The sequence below is a fragment of the Mesoplodon densirostris genome, chromosome 7 (genome assembly GCF_025265405.1).
Source record: "Mesoplodon densirostris isolate mMesDen1 chromosome 7, mMesDen1 primary haplotype, whole genome shotgun sequence".
Lineage (NCBI taxonomy): Eukaryota > Metazoa > Chordata > Mammalia > Artiodactyla > Ziphiidae > Mesoplodon > Mesoplodon densirostris.
The window spans coordinates 23547558-23568056 of record NC_082667.1 but is presented as its reverse complement, the minus strand read 5'-3'; the positions used below and the strand labels follow the sequence as shown (position 1 = coordinate 23568056).

The following is a 20499-nucleotide window of genomic DNA, read 5'->3' as shown; positions in this document are numbered from 1 at the left end:
GTTGTTTAGTGTAACCACCTTAATTATTTACCTTAGCTAGATCTTCTGGATAATTTGCTGCAGCTTCTACATCAGCACTTGCTGCTTCACCTTGCACTTTTACGTTATGGAGATGGCTTCTTTTCTTAAACCTCATCAACCAACCTCTGCTAGCTTCAAACCTTCCTTCTGCAGCTTCCTCACTTCACTCAGCCTTCAGAGAATTGAAGAGAGTTAGGGCCTTGCTGTGGATTAGGCTTTGGTTTAAAGGAAAGTTGTGACTGGTTTGATCTCCTATCCAGACCACTCAAACTTTCTCCATATCAGCAATAAGGCTATTTTGCTTTGTGTGTTCACTGGAGTATCACTTTTAATTTCCTTCAAGAAGTTTTCCTTTGCATTCACAACTTGGCCAACAGTTTCATGTAAAAGGCCTAGCTTTAGACCTATCTCAGCTTTTGACATGCCTTCCTCACTAAGCTTAATCATTTCTAGTTTTTGATTTACAGTAAGAGACATGCAACCTTTCCTTTCACTTGAACACTTAGAAGCCATTGCAAGGTTATTGATTGGCCTAATTTTGATAATTTTGATAATTGTCTCAGGGAATAAGGAGGCCCAAGGAGAGGGAGAGAGGTGGGAGAACAGCTGGTTGATGGAGCAGTCAGAATACACACAGCATGTATCAATTAAGTTCACTATCTCATTTGGGCGTGGTTCATGGATCCCAAAAACAATTACAGTAGTAACATCAAAGATCACTGATCGGGCTTCCCTGGTGGCGCAGTGGTTGAGAGTCTGCCTGCCGATGTAGGGGATGCGGGTTCGTGCCCTGGTCCAGGAAGATCCCACATGCCGCGGAGCGGCTGGGCCTGTGAGCCATGGCTGCTGAGCCTGCGCGTCCGGAGTCTGTGTTCTGCAGCGGGAGAGGCCACAACACTGAGAGGCCCACGTACAGCAAAAAAAAAAAAAAAAAGAAAAAAAAGATCACAGATCTCCATAACGAATATGAAAAAGTTTAAAATATTGCGAGAACTACCAAATTGTGACAGGGACATGAAGTGAGCAAATGCTGTTGGAAAAATGGCACTGATAGACTTGCTCAATGGAAGGTTGTCAAAACCTTCGATTTGTAAAAAACTGCAGCATCTGTGAAGTGCAATAACATGACGTGCAATAAAAATGAGGTCTCCCTGTAAGAAAAAAACAATGGTAGCTTTCTTTCCAAACTTAAAGCACTTCAATGCAAATGCAAAGAGACTCAGTAAAATTGTTCTTACTTGATTAAAGGGTTCTTATTTGACAGGATAAGAAGGTAAATAGGGATAGGTTCCTGGCTTATTGTATATTCTGCAGGCTCCTTTTAGTTTTGTAACATATTTTTAGTATGGTAAAACAAATACACCATCATTGAACTGAGAAAACTTTTATATGCCTCTAAAGCTGTGGTTAGGCAAAAGGGGTTTTAGGGAGAGGCTTTTTGAGGGGCTCCTTAACCTGTCCCCTCTGCCTGATTTCCTGGCTAGTGCATTGCTGCTTGCCTGAAATGGATTTTTATTCTTGCCTTTGGAGTTGGCTTCTAGATACTTGGAACAGCTGTTTCTATAAGTGGATTCTCTATCCTGATCTTTGCCTATCTGCTTTGGGCAACCCTGTTCATCATGGCAGCCTCCCTTCCCATCTCCAAGTTGGAAGGTATCCCTGAGGCTGTTAAGAAGGGGGCTTCAGGTCAATCCTCAATGAGCTTTCCCTTTCCTCCCTTTTCTCATCTTCCCCTCCCTCCCCCTTTCTTGCCTATTTTCTTTCCAGACTATTTTCTCTGCAAAAATTGAAGAGTGCATTGGAACCCTGTTATGGGCTGAATTATATCCCCCCCCCCAAATTCATACGTTGAAGCCCTAACTGCCAATGTGGCTATATTTGGAGATAGGGCCTTTAAAGGGGTAATTAAGGTTAAATGGGATCATGTGAATGGACCCTAATTCAATTGGACCGGTGTCCTTTTAAGAAGTAGAAGAGACAGCAGGGATTTGTAAGCACAAGGGAAAGACCATGTGGGGACACAGCAAGAAAGTGGCCTGCAAGCCAAAGAGAGAGGTTCTGGGAGAAACCAATCCTGCTGACACCTTGATTTTGGGCTTCCATCCTCCAGAACTGTCTGAAATAAATTTCTACTGGTTAAGTCACCCAGTCTGTATTTTGTTATGGCAGCCCAGCAAACTAATACAGACCCTATCATCATTCTGCTCATCTATAGAGACTCCTTCTGGGGATCTTGGCATATGTCTAATTTTTATCACTTATATCTGGTACTGCTGAAATTTTGGATGATTTTGTGGGCACTGGGAAAGAAGGGCCCCCTTGGCCTTCCTTCAGTCTCCTCTGAAACTTCATATTTCTCATGGTCTCTAGCATGTAATTTAGCAGTTATGCCTTATCTGTTCCATTCATTAATAGCAACAGCTTTAATATCATCTGCCCAAATAAGCTAGCTCGCAAGCAGCAGGTTATTAGCTTCTTTAATCTCTGTCTAACACACTATTTATGCTTAAAAATGCTGAAGATTTGGCTGATTGGTTTAAAACCTCAAATTGGATCCAGGGCACAGGGATCTTCTTGATCCTTTCAATTTCCTGTGTTTAAATGATGAGGGCAGATTCCATGAGGAGTGAAGGAACTGGGGGCTTCTTCCAACAAATGTGTGTATTTTGGAGCCCCCAGTCTGGTTTCCACATGAAGTGATGTGCTGGTCTGTTGTTTTTCTCGGGGACCTCGAGGCAGATGTAGACGGCAGATGTAGACAAACAGCAGATGAAGAGGAAGAGCTGCGCACCGGGCAGGCTGAGAGCTGTAAACAAGGGGAGCTATATTAAGAAAGGTCTCCATCTACAGCACTGTCTCAATCCTGCCACCCACTGGGCATGTTCCCAAATTGACTTTCCGCAGTCAGCTGCTCAGTGACAGGTATGCAATGATTTGTAACAGACACAAGTCTCAGCTTCTTAGAGTTGGGAGGATTCTCAGACACCACATCCTTTGACGTTTAACAAAGTCTCATTGCGGTGCATGAAATGAGTTTAGGTAGCACACGAGATGACTTCAGGTGGAGACATTAACATTGGGTGCAGGTTAACGCTGAATTGCTTTTCCAATTTTCTTTCAAACCTTTTTAATTTGGGAAGGAAAAAGTGTCTATTTGATGCCAGTAGACCTTGACACTCACTCGCCTTTCTTTCTAACGGAGAGAGCATTTTCCTTCCTACCTTGTATTTCTGCTACAAACCTTTGATAACGTATAAAATCCTTCTCTAAGTAAATTGATTTAAGTAAACAAGGTAACTTCCTTTAAAGACAACTATTAAACAAATAATAGTGCAGGTGGTATTTGGATAAGGCAAAAATCGTGAATGTGGTACAGAGTGAAATTATAAAGATACTGGCATTCCATCCCCTCCCTTTTGCTTCTACAAATGAAGGAACTGAGGCCTCTTTTGTAATGTTTCACTGAGAGGTTGAGTTCAGAGAGTCGACATAATTGACTAGTGGCACCTGTTATGACCAGTATGCCCAAGAGGAAAAAGAGGCTGCTCCAGAAATAACCAGAACTTGGCATTGGACCTTCACGATGGCAATGCCTGACACACAGGGAGGGTCTCTGGCCAGCCACCCTTCCACTGGTCTCTCTGCTAGGAGAAAGCATATTAGTATTTGGGAGTGTGGTCTTCATGGCATTAAGAGGCATGAGAAACCTGGTACTTTCAGTGATATCAAAGGGACATAAGAGCTGGCAGTGCTGTGTGAAGGCAATAGAGCTTGGTGTCAATAGTTGAACTTGGGGCTTAAATTATATTTTTGATTTTTCCCTTTTAATTGATCAGTCAAATAATTATTGTTATAAATTTTATTTACCTTCAATATAGAAAAATATGAAAAAATGGAAACTATATATACAATCATGTGCAGAGCAGTTACACAGTTCAGTTGCACATAAGTGAATGTCTTTATCTTCAGAAGCCAGCAGCCTTACCACTAGGAGCCCCCATTCAATCCAAAGGCAGGAAAATTAATCTAAACAATGCCTAGTTTTCCCTGTCATTTGAGATGAAACTAGCCAGTCCTTGTGATTTTCTCTCTTGTTCTCTCTCTCTCTCCTTCTTCCTTGGTGGCTACTACATGTCTGACATCATGGCTGGAGATGGAGGGTAGGGACCTGGCTGACATCTCTTCAGGTTGTCGGGTGTGGTCTTGGTCACATCCCAGAATCTGCAGACGTAACTCTTTTTCATCACCGGTCATCTGACTCTAGCTCAGCCTTCTCCTCCTTGTGGTGGTGAAGTCCTCTCTTGAGCTGTCTGTGTCCCTTTCACTGTTCCAGCATCAGAGAACCCGTGGCTTGTCTCCAACCTCTGGTCCCCAGCACCCCATACGGTGTTATCAGCTCTGCTGCGTGACCTCATGCAATCATGCAGCAGTGAAACTGTGGGAGTTTGCTCATTTTCCCAGGCTCAACCCAGGAAGTTACTCTGTGCTCTCAGATCCCAAAACTTACTGGGATGTGGTTCTATTCTCACCTCCCCTCCTTCTATGTAGCACTTAATATTTATTAAGTACTTACCAAGTGTCAGAGTCTTGGGCCAGGCATTTTCATTTAATTATTTGATCCCTCAGGGATGCTGGAAAGTAGGTGTTACCCATTTTTATAGAAACTAAACTGAGAAAATCCTCACTCGAGTGGTTACAGGAATGGTTCAAAGTCACAGAGCTCCATAGTGACAGACCAGAAAGCACATCTCTTATCCCTTGACTCTTGATTCTCTATCTCATTATCTCTATCTACCCTACCTACTACTCCAGGTTTATCTTTTTTTTTTTTTCCTTGCGGCACGCGGGCCTCTCACCGTTGTGGCCTCTCCCGCCGTGGAGCACAGGCTCCGGACGCACAGGCTCAGCGGCCATGGCTCACGGGCCCAGCCGCTCCGCAGGGGGATCTTCCCAGACCGGAGCACAAACCCGTGTCCCCTGCATCGGCAGGCGGACTCCCAACCACTGCGCCACCAGGGAAGCCCTACTCCAGGTTTATCTGAATTCCACATTAGACTGCAAGTTCCTAGAAGTCAAAGGCAGCTGTGATGGTTAATTTTATGTGACAACTTGACTGGATTACAGGTGCCCAGATATTTGACTAAACGTTATTTTTAGGTGTGCCTGTGAGGATGTTGCTGGATAAGAAAAAACATTTGAATCAGTAGACTGAATAAAGCAACTTGCCCTCCTCAGTGTGGGTGGGCATGCACCATCCAATCTGTTAAGGGACTGAACAGAACAGAAATGTGGAGAAAGGGAGAATTTGAGCACTTTCTCTCCCTTCCCGCCCCCTTCTCTCTCTCTCACTGTTTGAGGTAGGACGTCAGTTTTCTCCTGCCCTCGGACTGGGTCTTACACCACTGGCTTTCCTGGGTCTCTAGCTTACAGATGGCACATCATGGGACTTCTCAGTGTCCACGATCATGTGAGCCAATTCCTCATAATAAAGTTCTCTCCTAGATAGCTAGGATAGAGATATCTCCTACAGGAGATACCTTTCTCTGGAGAGCCCTAACATGGCAGCGTCTAATGTAATATTTCAGTCAGAGAGAATAGCAAGTGGCAGCCTATATGGACTTTTTGAGGACCAGCACAGAGGCCAGTGTGGCTGCAGTGAAGTGGGTAGAAGAAGAAATGCTCCTTGTTAGTCCTTGTGAGGTCCTTGGCTTTTACTTTAACCCAAGATGGGGAACAACAGGAAGATTTAGATCAAAGAAGTAAAATGAATAGGATGAGAATTTGGTGACTGATTGAATGTGAGGATTTAGAGAAAGAAAGAAATGAAGGATGACGTTAAGAGTTTGCCTTGAAATGGGGATTTACCTTTGATGAAAAAGGTTGTGGGGAGGGTGGTTTTGAGCGGGAGGATCGGGGGTTCTTGAGGCAATGTTGTGCTTAACAATGTGCTAAGCAGCTTACATGTATTAACTCATTTAATTCTCCCAAGAGCATTACCAGGTACATATTATTATTCCCAGTTTTAAATGAGGAAATGGAGTCAGAGAGGTTAAGAAATATGCCCAAGGTCACACAGCTTGCAAGAGGTGATGCTAGAATTTAAACCCAGGTTTATGTCACTCCAAAGCCTGGGGTACCCCACACCAGAGCCCAACATTATACGGATAATAGTGGCCATGATAGCCATATTTGCTCATTAAGACTGAGGTCCAGTGAGCGTCCTCAGACTTGACCATCCAAAGAAACTCTTCCTCCTTGAGTGGATGAGTGAAAGGAGTGTACAAAATGAGAGACTGAGCTCTACTTTCTTAGTCTTCTCGGGCTGCCGAAACAAAATATCACAGACTGGGTGGCTTAAACAATAGAAATTTATTTTCTCACAGGTCTGGAGGCTAGAAGTCAGATATCAAGGGGTCTTCAGGTCAGTTTCTTCTGAGGCCTCTCTCCTTGGCTTGTAGACAGCCACCTTCTCACTGTGCCCTCACGTGGTCTTTCCTCTGTGCTTACAGATGCCTCAGTGTGTCCCAATTTCTTCTTGTAAGGACATCAGTCAGATTAGATTAAGGATCATTCTAATGACCTTATTTTAACTTAATCACTTCTTTCAAGGCTCTATCTTGAAATATAGTCACATTTTGAGGTACTGGGGGTTAGGATTTCAGCATATGAATTGAGGAGAATATAATTCAGCCTACCTTTAGATCAATAGGCATAAACCACAAGTTACTTCAACATTATACTATATTATTGATTACTACCAGGAGAAATAGCTTTGTTGGAGAAAGGGAGCTATGTATCCAGGTGACCAAAAGGCCCCGGAACCTGGAGTTGATTCCTGGAATTTTATGCAAGTCTCTACATAATGGTCTGTGGTCCATGAGGAACAGAGAAGCCACAAAGGCCCTGAGGAGGTCTGAGGACTATTCTGATATCATGTTACTAAGAACCTTTTTTTTCTAGTATAACATATGTAATATGTACACATTAGAGATAATCATGGATTTTTGTTATGGCTGGTGATTTTGGGGGATTGAAGGGGGCATTGGAGATCCTAGAAATGTTGAGGGGGTCTTGAGGAGAATGACGGTAAATTCTTCTTCGAAAGAAATACAAGGAACAGCCAATCTTAGTTAAAGCTGAATTCACTGGTCTCACCTTATTTGTCACAAAGCAAAGTTACTTTTTATCTTTATTATTTAACAAATTTATTATTTTTTTTTAATTTTTAATTTTTATTTTTTTGGCTGCGCTGTGCAGCTTGTGGGATCTTAGTTCCCTGACGAGGGATCGAATCCAGGCCCAAGGCAGTGCAAGTGCAGAGCCCTACACACTGGACCGTCAGGGAATTCCCCAAAGTTACTTTTCAAAACTGACATGTAGACAAGAAAGAGTAGAATCCAGACTTTTTAAAATAGAAACTTATATAATGAAATAAATAAAGTATTACTATTAGTAATACTATCTTCAGATGTAGAAATAAAGATACAAACTTCTTTCTGTAATGATAGTGGTAAAGGGCGCTTTTATCCACATTTGAAAATTGTACTCTTTTTGGGAGGGAGGAATGTCCCAGGAAAAACTTATAACCAGATATATATTTAAATCACATAGTAATTTTTAAAGTTTTTTTAATAAACATGTTATCGACAATTCAATGGCAGGTTTTTGAACAAATATTAGAAGCTGATTCTACCTATGCCTTTCCAGAACCACTATTCATAAGTTGAAAAGGAATATAGTTTTTAATTAAAATTTGTTAAAAACTTAGCAATTGTTCTCATTAGATAGAAAATTAAGCCACATAGTAACTATAGATAGAAACACAAGTCAAATGAAATTATAGTTAAATCCCCTTTGTTTAAAAGTATTCCTTTCTCACTCTCCAAAAACAATTATGAAATTTTTGGAGCCCCCAAACTGTAGAGCTTGGGATAGTTGCCCAGTTTGGCTTTTTGTAAAGATATCTGTTGCTGTCCTGCAATTAGTCGTTTCAGGCCGTTATGTTTACTCTAGGCTTGAGAAAGCCCATTTCTCAAAATTGAATTCTAACCCTGAGACATTTAGATCAAATTCATTCTACATTGATGTTTGAACTCATTCTTAGACTTTATACAGCTGAATGAGATGAGGAGGAAAGAAATGGCTTTCTATATTTGGGGTCTGAAAATGGAACAGATGTCTCCAGTTTAGAAAGGATGTCTAGTAGAGTCCAAAACACTGGACATCACTTCTCATTCCTCAGACTCCCTTATGAAGACATGTTCCTTACATCTTCACTTGTTTGAGGAATGCGGAGAAGGCATTTATTACATATTTTCTGGGACCAGTTAGCAGTAGCAAAATAGTGAGTTCCATGTTAGACCCTTGATTTTAGTGGAAGACTAGAGTTAACTAGGTCTGGGGTCCTGAGCAAGTTACTTTGACCGTCTCAGCTTTTGATGTTGTTTCATAGTCAATAGGAATTATGGGAGATTCCTACAGAGGCAGGTGATGGTGGAGGGGATGGGTAGGGAAGATAGAGGTTGGGATAAATGGAGGAGAGAAGAGAACCAAACTTATTGACTACTGAACTAGTTCATGGACTTCTTGAGACTTTTCCTGATAACTCAATGATATAGCCTTTTTTTGCCCACATGATGGCACTAGTTGTTTAGAAAACAGCTTAGCTAACGGCAGAAAGCCCGCCAAGGCACTCCTGAATTTGTGGCGAAAGAGCTGCAGCTGACGTTGTCAGCAATTAATAACACATTAGAAAATTTACTAACAGGGATAATCCACATTGAGTTAATTAGAAAGTAATTTTAAGACTGGAGAAGTGGGGGAGAAATGAGCGTGTAGGGATGCTCGCTTTCTACCACCAGCACTGTGGCAAGTTTGCATTATCACTGAAGGCTCTAATCTAGCAATGATCTGTTACGGTTCTGCTTTGATGCCAAGTCGAGTTCCTTTCCAGGCTAAGAGAAGCAAGAAGGCATGGGGTGGGCGAGGGAGGGATGCTCCCTTTTCACTGTAGTGGGAAGAATCTTGTCTTGGGACTCCAGAGACCAGCTTGTGATGCTATTTTTGCTACTAATTCCCTCCTGTGACATTGAACAGGACACTTTGCCCTTCAGGTACTGTTTCTCACCTCTAAAATACATCCATTGAGTCAGATAATCTCTAAATTCCCTTCTAGCTCTGGCATTCGATTTGGTGATGTTAGAAGACAAGAGTTTTGTGAGCTGGAAATATGTAGATACATGCTTATATATGTAATCACAGTGTCAGTAAACAGCATCTGCTGGATTATGATAAGAGCACAAAATGCTGTGTTCACACTCAGACCACAGCTGCAGGAGTAGATTTCGATTGATATCAGCAACTGGAGTTCCAGGCTGTCTGGGAGGAAATTGAATTTGAAAAGTTCTTTTAAAGGGGCCTGCAGAGAGCCCAGGGGAATAAGTGTAGGCAACCTGCCTACAGGTTTGGGGCTTGGGTGAAGAGACAGGTTAAGGAGGGACAGCAGAGTGCATGTGCCCAGAGGGAGCAGGGCCAGTGCAGACCCTGTCCGCACATCTAGGATTAACCACAGCTAGTCACTCAGCCGGGAGGGCTCTACTCAACACTGGGACCTGGCATCAAATCATCCAAACTCTAGTTTGCCCTTTTCCTACTGCTAAATTGAGCCAAGATCTGTCAGCCATATTTTATTTTTAATTTGCTTGGAACAACATGGAAATCTTGGCAGCTTTGACTTTGCTGTTTCATGATGGAAGTCAGGGTTTGCTCTAGGTGGGGTCTGTCACATGGAAAAGATTTGAAACAAGAATAGTGGGTGGAATTTTAGTGACCAGGAAAAGGGGCTCAGCATGTTTTTCTGGTAATCCAATGGAGGTGTCATCTCTCAGCAGGGCACAGGGGACAGCGACGTGATTTCAACATGGATGGGAGAAAGAGGTCCCGAGGTGTAATGGGGAAGGACAAGAAAACATGGGAAATCCTGCTCTTGAAGAATCTGATGTATAAAAATCCAGACTTTCAAATATAAAAAAATAGAAGAGTTTCTTCATATGCACCCAATATTTTATTTTGCTTCATTTTAAATTAATTATTAATATTTTATTGTGTATCTTTTTTTTCTATTTTAAAAGGAACATATGACTGATAAAAAATTAAACAGTACAGAAATTTTTGGTAAATATGATACAAAAAAGATAAAGCTCTTGTTTAATCTGGTCTGACACTTATACCCCTGGCCCCTATGGCCTGGTGTGTATTCTTCAGTGAGTCTTTTGAACATCTAACTTTCCTAAGAAAAATTGAAAAGGACTCCATTTATGAATGTTTGAGACGGAGAAATTTTCCAACTCTGGCTTGGGGTTGAAGGATGAACCCCTGACCCTGTTTGCCTTGGACTTTTAGGGCTGAACCCAGGAAATTTCCAAGCAAAGTGGGACAGTTGGTCACTCTAATGTCACTTAACTTCTAAGTGGGTCTATGGAACTGGCGCCTGATCCTCTGAAGCTGGGACTTGATGCTTTGTTCCAATTCTGTGAGCTATTACTGTTTTCCTGTTTCCTTCAAGGTGAAGCAAGAACCTCTGGCCCTTCTACTTTCTGGGAGTCCAGTGGAGATGCAGGGTTTTGCAGTGTGGGAGGATGGATGGGAAGGGAATCTTCTTCCACGTCAGCCATGCTGTGACTCCTCTCCACTTGGCCCCTTGTACAAAGAGGACATGAAAACCCATAAAGCCACATCCCAGAGACCCTATTTCCTGCTGATTTGAACATGGGCTCCATCTTCAGGAACTTCTCAGCTCCCACCTGCCCAACTTCACAGTGTCACATGAACCTTGGGTATAAACAAACGGAAGCTCCTAGAAGCCACAGGCTATCTCTCACATATTATCGCAGTGGCTTCTGCTCACTCTTTAACTTAGTGAGCAGAAGCTGTGTCCCCCAGGACTGTTTTGTGATTGGACAGGCCTGAGTAAAAAATAGTGGGGATATACAAGAAGTATCTAAAGAGGGTAGCACAGCACAGAGAAATCCTTGCACCTGCTTCTTTGACAGTTTTGTTGAAGATGAAATGAGAGCAAGGCCACCTTCACTTGGGGGATAAAGCTGGTCTAAGAATTATAAAGGGGATTTGAAACAGAGACCTTGCTAGGTAGACTGATGACTCATTTTTGAGTCATCCTCACACTATTGGTGCCAATGGCTTTCAGTATTCTCCTTTTACAGAATAGTGAAGTGGTTAAGGACATGCACCTTGAAACCCACTTCACTATTTAGTGAAGTATATCTGTGAGTAAGTTTCTCCATTTCTCTAAACTTCTGTTGCTTTTCTTTGGAGAAAATAATATCAAATGCGTAGAATTGTTGTGAAAAATAAGTGATATGTAAAGCACTTGGAAGCTTGGCCTATTGCTCTGGATAACTAGGGGCTAATATTATCAATCCTGGGTTGTAGATGAGGAGATGGAACCTCATAAAGTTTAAGTAATAAATCCAAGACCTGAGGCAAGATTTAAATCCTGGTCTGTGACTTCAAAACTCTAGTAATGTAAATGTAATGTTGCTACAAGGAGCACAAACTTCCCTGACTGAGAACTGACCAGGTAGGTCATTTTAAAATTATGATAAAAATGATCATATAGTTAGCATTTGATGAGTACCTACTAAAGGCAAACACTGTTCCAAGTATTTTCTTATAATAACTCTCACTGTATAACGTCACTAACTCTTTGAGGTATATACAGTTCGTATTTCCATCTTACAGATGAGGAAACTGAGGCGCAGAGCTCTAGAACCCTGGCAGAAGCCCCAAATTATGTTGACAAGATCATTTACAACCAAACAGTCTTGGGGAGTGAACTGGCAGCTTTGGCAGTGTTCCAGCACACACCCATGTGTGGTTCTACACTCAGGTCCCCTAGCTAAGCTTCCTGAGGAGCCAGGTGCCAGCTGGAGCAGGGGGCTCCTGGCCTGTGATTGGCTACCATCATTTGTGGTTAGCCCTGTGTGGTGGAGGAGGCTGGGAAGGACAGTGGAGGCTGATAAATATTGCAGCAGTCTGCTCTGAAAGACAGGAGGACACACTCTGCCTTCTCTTTGATATCAAGTAATATCAACCAAATTGCAGACATCCCAACACTTTGTCCAGGCAGCCTGCTGAGCAAGGTAACACTCATATTTTTCACGCCTTGAGTCACAATATTTATTACATTTTTATGTTTCTACTTAGAAGTACTTGGGCTTTTTCCCTTGCAGGGAATGAGAGGAGGGAGCAAGGGAAGCTGACGTATATTTGGTTTTTCTCTCTAACGTACGAAAATAGGAAAGGAACAAAAAACCAAGTTGAGGAAGACACTGTAGGTTCATAGAGAAGATGCAAAATATCTGAATTACTGTAAATGAGTGCTGCAGGCAAAGGAAGCCTTTAAGGAGTGCCTTTTTTCTTTGTCCACATCACACCCGGGGATATTAGTTCCCCGACCAGGGATCGAATGTGGGCCCCCGGCCTTGGAAGCTCAGAGTACTAACTAGTGGACTGCCAGGGAATTCCCTAAGGAGTGCTTCTTGAATGGATTTGTAAAATGAATCAGCAGAAGGAAAGGTGTGAGGTCCTTGGAAAAAATACCGTGCTGGTCCAGGCAAGAAAAATAATCAGGAACAAAAAAATTCCGGGGCTGGAGGAAATGTATACTTGCTCAGGTATTTGCCAAGTACTGCCAGGACTTTCCTGAACTAGGTTGGACTAAGCAGAAGACCAGTATTTCTCAAAGCATGACCTGTGGGCCCCTAGTAGCAGGATCACTGAAATGCTTGTTAAAAAATATGATTTCTGGACTCCATCTCAGATGGAGAATCAGACTGGCTGGAACCTGATGATATTTTTTTAAACACAAGCTCCCTAGTGATTCTGATACATGGCAATTTTGAGAATTGCCACCGTAGAGACCCTATACAGAGGTTACGTTCTTGAATGGGATTCCTGAACATGGGCTGTGACAGTGCACTTCTCTTTCTGAAGTGGTTCAAGCAAGAAGTTGCCTGGAGGAAGAACCAGAATCTTCAGGTCATTTTGTGGATGCCTGAGACATAAAAAGTCTTTTGATGCTTTCAGCTTTTTGATGCTGGTGTTTGGCAAATAGTAGACAATAGTATTTGTGGAGTGAATGAACGAATAAATGAGTGGGACAGTGACAATAAGGGGTAACTCTTGGCTACACAGTAGTCACTTGAACATTGTGTATGGACCAAGTTGAAGAGGTTAAGAGGAGATATTGTGGACCAAGTACCAGTACGTTTGTGTGTGTAGGGTGTGTGCGTGTAGGGTCTGAGTGTGTAGGGTATGTGTGTGTAGGGTCTGAGTGTGTAGGGTCTGTGTATGTAGGGTCTGTGTGTGTAGGGTCTGTGTGTGTAGGCCTGGGTTAGGAGTCGGGGTGCTGCTGTTGTGGTTCTACCTCTGGAAATAACTAAGGATGCACTCATACAAATGACATTTCTGCCCCAGCCAAGCCACCCCAGACCGGCTTGTCAAAATGAATCCACGCCCTGTGGGGAAAAGGAGCCCTGTAGCTGGGATAGCAGGTGATGGCAGTGCTGAGAGGGCAGAGCCCATGGGAGCAGGGCTGAGCCAGCAACAACCACCCCGCCTTGTAGAGCCTGAGGCTGGTCCACTGCTGAGACCTTTTGTTAGAAGAGAGGAGATCAAGCATTTGCAAGATTCCTGAGTGTCAAAAACAAAAAAAGATCCATGACGACAAGATAACTCTTTCATAGTCCTAACTTCATGTTGTCTGCAGGTCCATGTTTCAGTCCCCTTTCAACATGTTAACCAGAAAAGAAAGATAAGCTAAGAATGGTGGTCAGATCTGAGGCTTAACCAAATCTTAAACTTTTCTGGGGGGAAATTTAGGAATAAATATGGAAAAGGGACTATGGGTACATAGAAATCTTGCCTTTACAACATTTTTTCCCTAAAGTGAATATATCACAAAAATTAAAAAAAAAATCTGTATTTGTTGTGAAACATTCTAATGATATAAAAATGAATTAAATAGAAAATTAGAGATCTCCTCACCAGTGCCAATTCTATTTTCTAGAGAGTTAACATTTTTAAGGTTTTAGTGCATATCCTTCCAGATTTTCTGTATTTTCAGATATATACAAACATACATAAATGAAGTCTTACTATACTTGCTATTGTTGTTCTGGTCTCTGCTTTGTCATGTGGGCATCTTTTTGTATCTTGATGTATATAGAAATTGCACATATGTATCAAGGTATATAGAAATTTAAAATTTCTGTGCTGTTTTCCATTGTATATCTGGACCAGAGTTTATTTAATAATGCCCTATTGGTGATCATTTATGCTGTTTTCTATTTTTCAAAGTAACAAACAAATCTTTTAAACAGATTTTTAATTTTTTTCTTTCTCTCTCTCTGTCTCTCTCCATATAAATATCACTGTGGGAATAACCTGTGGGAATGTTTCTATAGGATAACTTTCTAAAAGCCAATTTATTGCACAAAAGATAATATATATTTAAAAAATTTAAAGACATTGCCACATTTCCACTAGAAATATTATACCAATTTACACTTCTCCCAAGACTGTATGAAGATATCTGCAATCCCCATGCCTATATTGATGCTGATTAATATCAATATTTTTAATTTTTGCTAATCACATAGACAAACGATATCTTATTAGAACTAGTTATTAAAAGTTCTATCTTCTAAAAGTAATAGAAGTTTATTTCAGAGGAAGTAAAAATCATAGATAAAGATAAAAATATAAAATGTCTATAGCTTTCACAGATCACCACTATTAGCATCTTGGTGTATGTTCCCCTAAAAATAAGAAAAATAACACATTTCCCCCACTCCCTCTTGCTTCTAGTTTGGATAAACTTTTAGCAATTAAGTAGAAAAACAATCTAATAAATAAATTTGATTTGTATGTCAATGGCTAATAACTGCTTGGTGATGGTACTCTTTCCGTGGGAGTAGTTACACAAATGTATTTTGGCAGATTTTGACCCAACATTTCAGGCCAGTGCCAGTCAGGAGAGGGTGGGTAGGGAGGGGAGACAGTTCTAGGGAGGCTTCCTAACATGGCTTCCCAACATGGCTTGTGGTTGACTTACCCATTGTGAAAGTTCAGTATTTAACTTGAGTAGCTCTAAAGATGGTCATGCATTTTTTTTTTTTAGGAAGAACTCAAAATATTATCTTGGAATTCCAGAGAACTAGTGCAGAAAAAGACAGGGAAGGGAAAGCCTAAAAAAATAAAAAAGGCACTTGGGAATGAGTTCAAAGCAATGGGGCAGAGGGCAGGGGACATGGAAAGTCCTTGACCCTGACCCAGGACAGAATTTAGGAACATAATAGAACTGTAAACAACTCTGAGGTGTTGGTTGGGCTGCAGATGAAATATTGAATACTTCTGATATTAATGAGACCTTTGAAATGGTTTGGAACGGTTTGGTTCTCACACAGTTCTGCATATAGAACAAGGTAACAGGATTTCCTTTTCAACAAAGACTGGAAGTTGGCTTTTAGTTTTTGTGAAAAACATAAACCTCTGAAACATAATGCATGCAAGATGCAACAAAAGTCAGTGGTTTAAAGGGGTGATCTGACAGGAAGCTTTGTTAGCAGCTGTCAGGACAACACTTGTGGCTTCCTCTCCCACCCCTAACCCCAAATCCCACCTCTGGGCAAAGTGTGTTCATCTGAGGATTAGTCTCCATGATCACATGACTAGAAAAATATCATCAGTTTGGTTAGTTAGTTAATTGAGGGGGAAACGTTGTTTGATAAAATTGGCAGGTCAAGGCATTAACCCAGGCAAATATGAGAAATATAGATGATAGTCTGAAAATACAGTTGCTGTTTTCCCAGTTATGTGTACTAAAGAATTTTGAGAATATTGGGCTAATTGGGTCTAGAGACACTCATATGGCAGTTTTAGACTTCTTTCTACTGCTCCATGATGTCTACATCACAAGCCAGATTACTTGGGTTTCCTGGAATGTATAATTGCTAATGTTTTTCAAAGAAGAAAAATATTACTCCCACCTCTTCTTTTTACAAACTATAGAGCTAATGACCAGTGCCCAGTAATGACTTTCAGGATGGCCTGTGTAATTTTATCTGAAAATACTTGAAATTTTCATCTTAAAATTCTTCAGAATCTTTGTACATGCACACTGTGGTTTGTTGCAGGTTTAGAGAGTTCTGTGGGTTTTGTTCCTAATGGAGAAACAACCTTATAATTTACAGCAGCGTTCGCTAATTAAAATTGTAAGCATAATTACTATCCATGATACTTATTATTAGCATGCATTCATAAAGCTCAAAATTCACTTCATCCTTTCACGTGCTGAGTAATTAGTTTCTCTGGATTTGTAGCTTTATCATCCCTTTATGTTCCATTGGGAAGAAATCAACAACCAACCTCCCCGGAGATAGCTTTAAAAAGCTGGAAATATATTGTCCAGCTAGTGCAATGAGACTGATACAATGCAGAAAATATGACTTTTCTTTGATTTAGTAGACAGCTTTTCCTTTCATTTATTCAGCAAATAACTATTGAGCACATAATGTGTGCTAGAAAACTTGGGGAGACAGAGATAAATCACTCAAGGATTCTGTCCTCAAAGACCTTAAGGTTTCACTGGAAGGAAAATAATATTGTACATATATAATAGTGTATATCAACTATACCTCAATAAAAAATAATAAGTTAAAAAATAAGTTTGTACATATATATGTGAAATAAACCATGGTGTTATATGTAATTAGATACATGGTATAAATGACCATCAGCACTGTCAGAACAGGGAATGACTCTCTTCTCCGCTATATGATCAGCACCTAACATAGTATATTAAAATAGGAGGTTTAGGGCTTCCCTGGTGGCACAGTGGTTGAGAGTCCGCCTGCCGATGCAGGGGACACAGGTTCGTGCCCCGCTCCGGGAAGATCCCACATGCCGGAGTGGCTGGGCCCGTGAGCCATGGCCGCTGGGCCTATGCGTCCGGAGCCTGTGCTCCGTAATGGGAGAGGCCACAACAGTGAGAGGACCGCGTACTGTAAAAAAAAAAAAAAAAAAAGGAGGTTTAATAATTATATTTTTGGATGATTTAATAACTGAATAATTGAATGTACTCATTTGTATTCCTTCCAAGGTACATCAGTGGGATATTGCAATTTTTTTCCTAATCTGACTTGTTTTTATTGTTTCCAGGTACCTCAGCCAGTATGGCTGTCTCTTTGCCACCCACCCTGGGACTCAGTTCCGCCCCAGACGAAATCCAGCACCCACATATTAAATTTTCAGAATGGAAATTTAAGCTATTCAGGGTGAGATCCTTTGAAAAGGCACCTGAAAATGCTCAAGCGGAAAAGCAAGATTCCTCCGAGGGAAAACCCTCTCTAGAGCAATCTCCAGCAGTCCTGGACACGCCTGGTGGTCAGAAACCAGCTCTGACTCAAGTGGCATTGAAGCCCCACCCAAAGTTTCTGAAGAAATCCCACGATGACAGGAAAGCAAGAGACAAAGCCATGCACCAAGCCAACCTGCGACATCTCTGCCGCATCTGCGGGAATCCTTTCAAAGCTGATGGGCACAATAGGAGATACCCAGTCCACGGGCCTGTGGATGGTAAAACCCAAGTCCTCTTACGAAAGAAAGAAAAGAGGGCCACGTCCTGGCCAGACCTCATTGCCAAGGTTTTCCAGATCAATGTGAAGGCCGATGTGGACTCGATTCATCCCACTGAGTTCTGCCATAACTGCTGGAGCTTCATGCACAGGAAGTTTAGCAGTGCCCCGTGTGAGGCTTTCTCCCCAAGGAATGCAACCATGGAGTGGTCCTCCCACACAACATCCTGTGACATCTGCCACATTGCCCGTCAGGGACTCAAGAGGAAGGGTCATCAGCCAAGCGCGCAGCTCAGCAAAAAACTCAGAACTGTGATTGACCGAGCTCGAGAAGTCCGTCGGCGCAAGAGGAGAGCTCAGGCCGGGATCAGCGGCAAGGAACTGACGAAGAAGATCGCCAGCTGCAGTAAGATACATCTCAGTACCCAGCTCCTGGCCCTGGACTTCCCGGCGCACTTTGTGAAATCTGTCTCCTGCCAGATTTGTGAACACATTCTGGCAGACCCTGTAGAGACCAGCTGTAAGCATGTATTTTGCAGGATCTGCATTCTCAGATGCCTCAGAGTCATGGGAAGCTATTGTCCTTCTTGCTGGTACCCCTGCTTCCCTACTGACCTGGAGAGTCCAGTGAAGTCTTTTCTGAGCATCTTGAATTCCCTGATGGTGAAATGTCCAGCCAAAGAGTGCAATGAGGAGGTCAGCTTGGAAAAATATAATCACCACGTCTCAAGCCACAAGGAATCGAAAGAGACTTTCGTGCATATTAATAAAGGGGGCCGGCCCCGCCAGCATCTCCTGTCCCTGACCCGGAGGGCTCAGAAGCACCGTCTGAGAGAGCTCAAGCTGCAGGTCAAGGCTTTCGCTGACAAAGAAGAAGGTGGAGATGTGAAGTCAGTGTGCCTGACCTTGTTCCTGCTGGCTCTGAGGGCAAGGAATGAGCACAGACAAGCCGACGAGCTGGAGGCCATCATGCAGGGACGGGGCTCCGGCCTGCAGCCGGCTGTTTGCTTGGCCATCCGTGTCAACACCTTCCTCAGCTGCAGCCAGTACCACAAGATGTACAGGACTGTGAAGGCCATCACAGGGAGGCAGATTTTCCAGCCTTTGCATGCCCTTCGGAGCGCTGAGAAGGTCCTTCTGCCGGGCTACCACCCCTTTGAGTGGCAGCCACCTCTGAAGAACGTGTCTTCCAGCACTGATGTGGGCATTATTGATGGACTGTCTGGACTGTCCTCCTCTGTGGACGATTACCCGGTGGACACCATCGCCAAGCGCTTCCGCTATGATTCAGCTTTGGTGTCTGCTCTGATGGACATGGAAGAAGACATCCTGGCGGGCATGAGAGACCAAGACCTTGATGACTACCTGAATGGCCCCTTAACCGTAGTGGTGAAGGAATCTTGTGATGGGATGGGAGACGTGGGTGAGAAGCACGGCAGTGGGCCAGCAGTTCCGGAAAAGGCAGTTCGGTTTTCCTTCACGATCATGAAAATCACCATCGCTCACAGGTCACAGAATGTGAAGGTGTTTGAGGAAGCCAAGCCTAACTCCGAACTGTGTTGCAAGCCCTTGTGCCTCATGCTGGCAGATGAGTCTGACCACGAGACCCTGACGGCCATCCTGAGCCCTCTCATTGCCGAGAGGGAGGCCATGAAGAGCAGCAAATTAATGCTTGAGATGGGAGGCATCCTCCGGATTTTCAAGTTCATCTTTAGGGGCACCGGGTATGATGAGAAACTTGTCCGGGAAGTGGAAGGCCTCGAGGCTTCGGGCTCAGTCTACATTTGTACCCTCTGTGATGCCACCCGCCTGGAAGCCTCTCAGAATCTTGTCTTCCACTCCATCACCAGAAGCCACGTTGATAATCTGGAGCGCTATGAGGTCTGGCGTTCCAACCCATACCATGAGACGGTGGAGGAACTGCGGGACCGGGTGAAGGGGGTCTCGGCCAAACCCTTCATTGAGACGGTCCCTTCTATAGATGCACTCCACTGCGACATCGGCAACGCAGCTGAGTTCTACAAGATTTTCCAGCTGGAGATAGGGGAGGTGTATAAGAACCCCAGTGCCTCCAAAGAGGAGAGGAAAAGATGGCAGGCTGCCTTGGACAAGCACCTCCGGAAGAAGATGAATCTGAAACCAATCATGAGGATGAATGGCAACTTTGCCAGGAAGCTCATGACCAAAGAGACGGTTGAAGCAGTTTGTGAATTAATTCCCTCCGAGGAGAGGCACGAAGCTCTGAGGGAACTAATGGACCTTTATTTGAAGATGAAACCTGTCTGGCGATCATCATGCCCTGCTAAGGAGTGCCCAGAATCCCTCTGTCAGTATAGTTTCAATTCACAGCGTTTTGCTGAGCTACTCTCCACCAAGTTCAAGTATAGATACGAGGGCAAAATCACCAATTATTTTCACAAAACCCTGGCTCACGTCCCTGAAATTATTGAGAGAGATGGCTCCATTGGGGCCTGGGCAAGTGAGGGAAATGAGTCTGGCAACAAACTGTTCAGGCGCTTCCGGAAAATGAATGCCAGACAGTCCAAGTACTACGAAATGGAAGATGTCTTGAAACATCACTGGTTGTATACCTCCAAATACCTGCAGAAGTTTATGAATGCTCATAATGCATTGAAAACTTCAGGGTTTACCATAAACTCACAGGGAAGCTTAGGGGACTCATTAGACCTAGAGGACTCTCCAGAATCTCAAAATTCAATGGAATTTTAAGCAGGGCAGCCACTTATGAGTTGGTTTTGCAAATAAATTTTCCTCTGGGGGGCATTGTGACCTTCTCCTGGTACCCTTCACTGCTGTGTAT

General features: G+C 42.9%; 1 protein-coding gene across 1 annotated transcript; it reads left to right on the top strand.

Moving 5' to 3' along the window:
- The first annotated feature begins 17276 nt into the window (after window positions 1-17276).
- Window positions 17277-20408, top strand: RAG1 (recombination activating 1). Its single transcript, XM_060104389.1, has one exon. The coding sequence runs from the start codon at window positions 17277-17279 to the stop codon at window positions 20406-20408; it is 3132 nt and encodes a 1043-aa protein (XP_059960372.1).
- Window positions 20409-20499: the final 91 nt, after the last annotated feature.

Excerpts from the sequence above, each read along its gene's own strand:
- RAG1 (XM_060104389.1), top strand. The coding sequence starts at position 17,277 with ATGGCTGTCTCTTTGCCACCCACCCTGGGACTCAGTTCCGCCCCAGAC.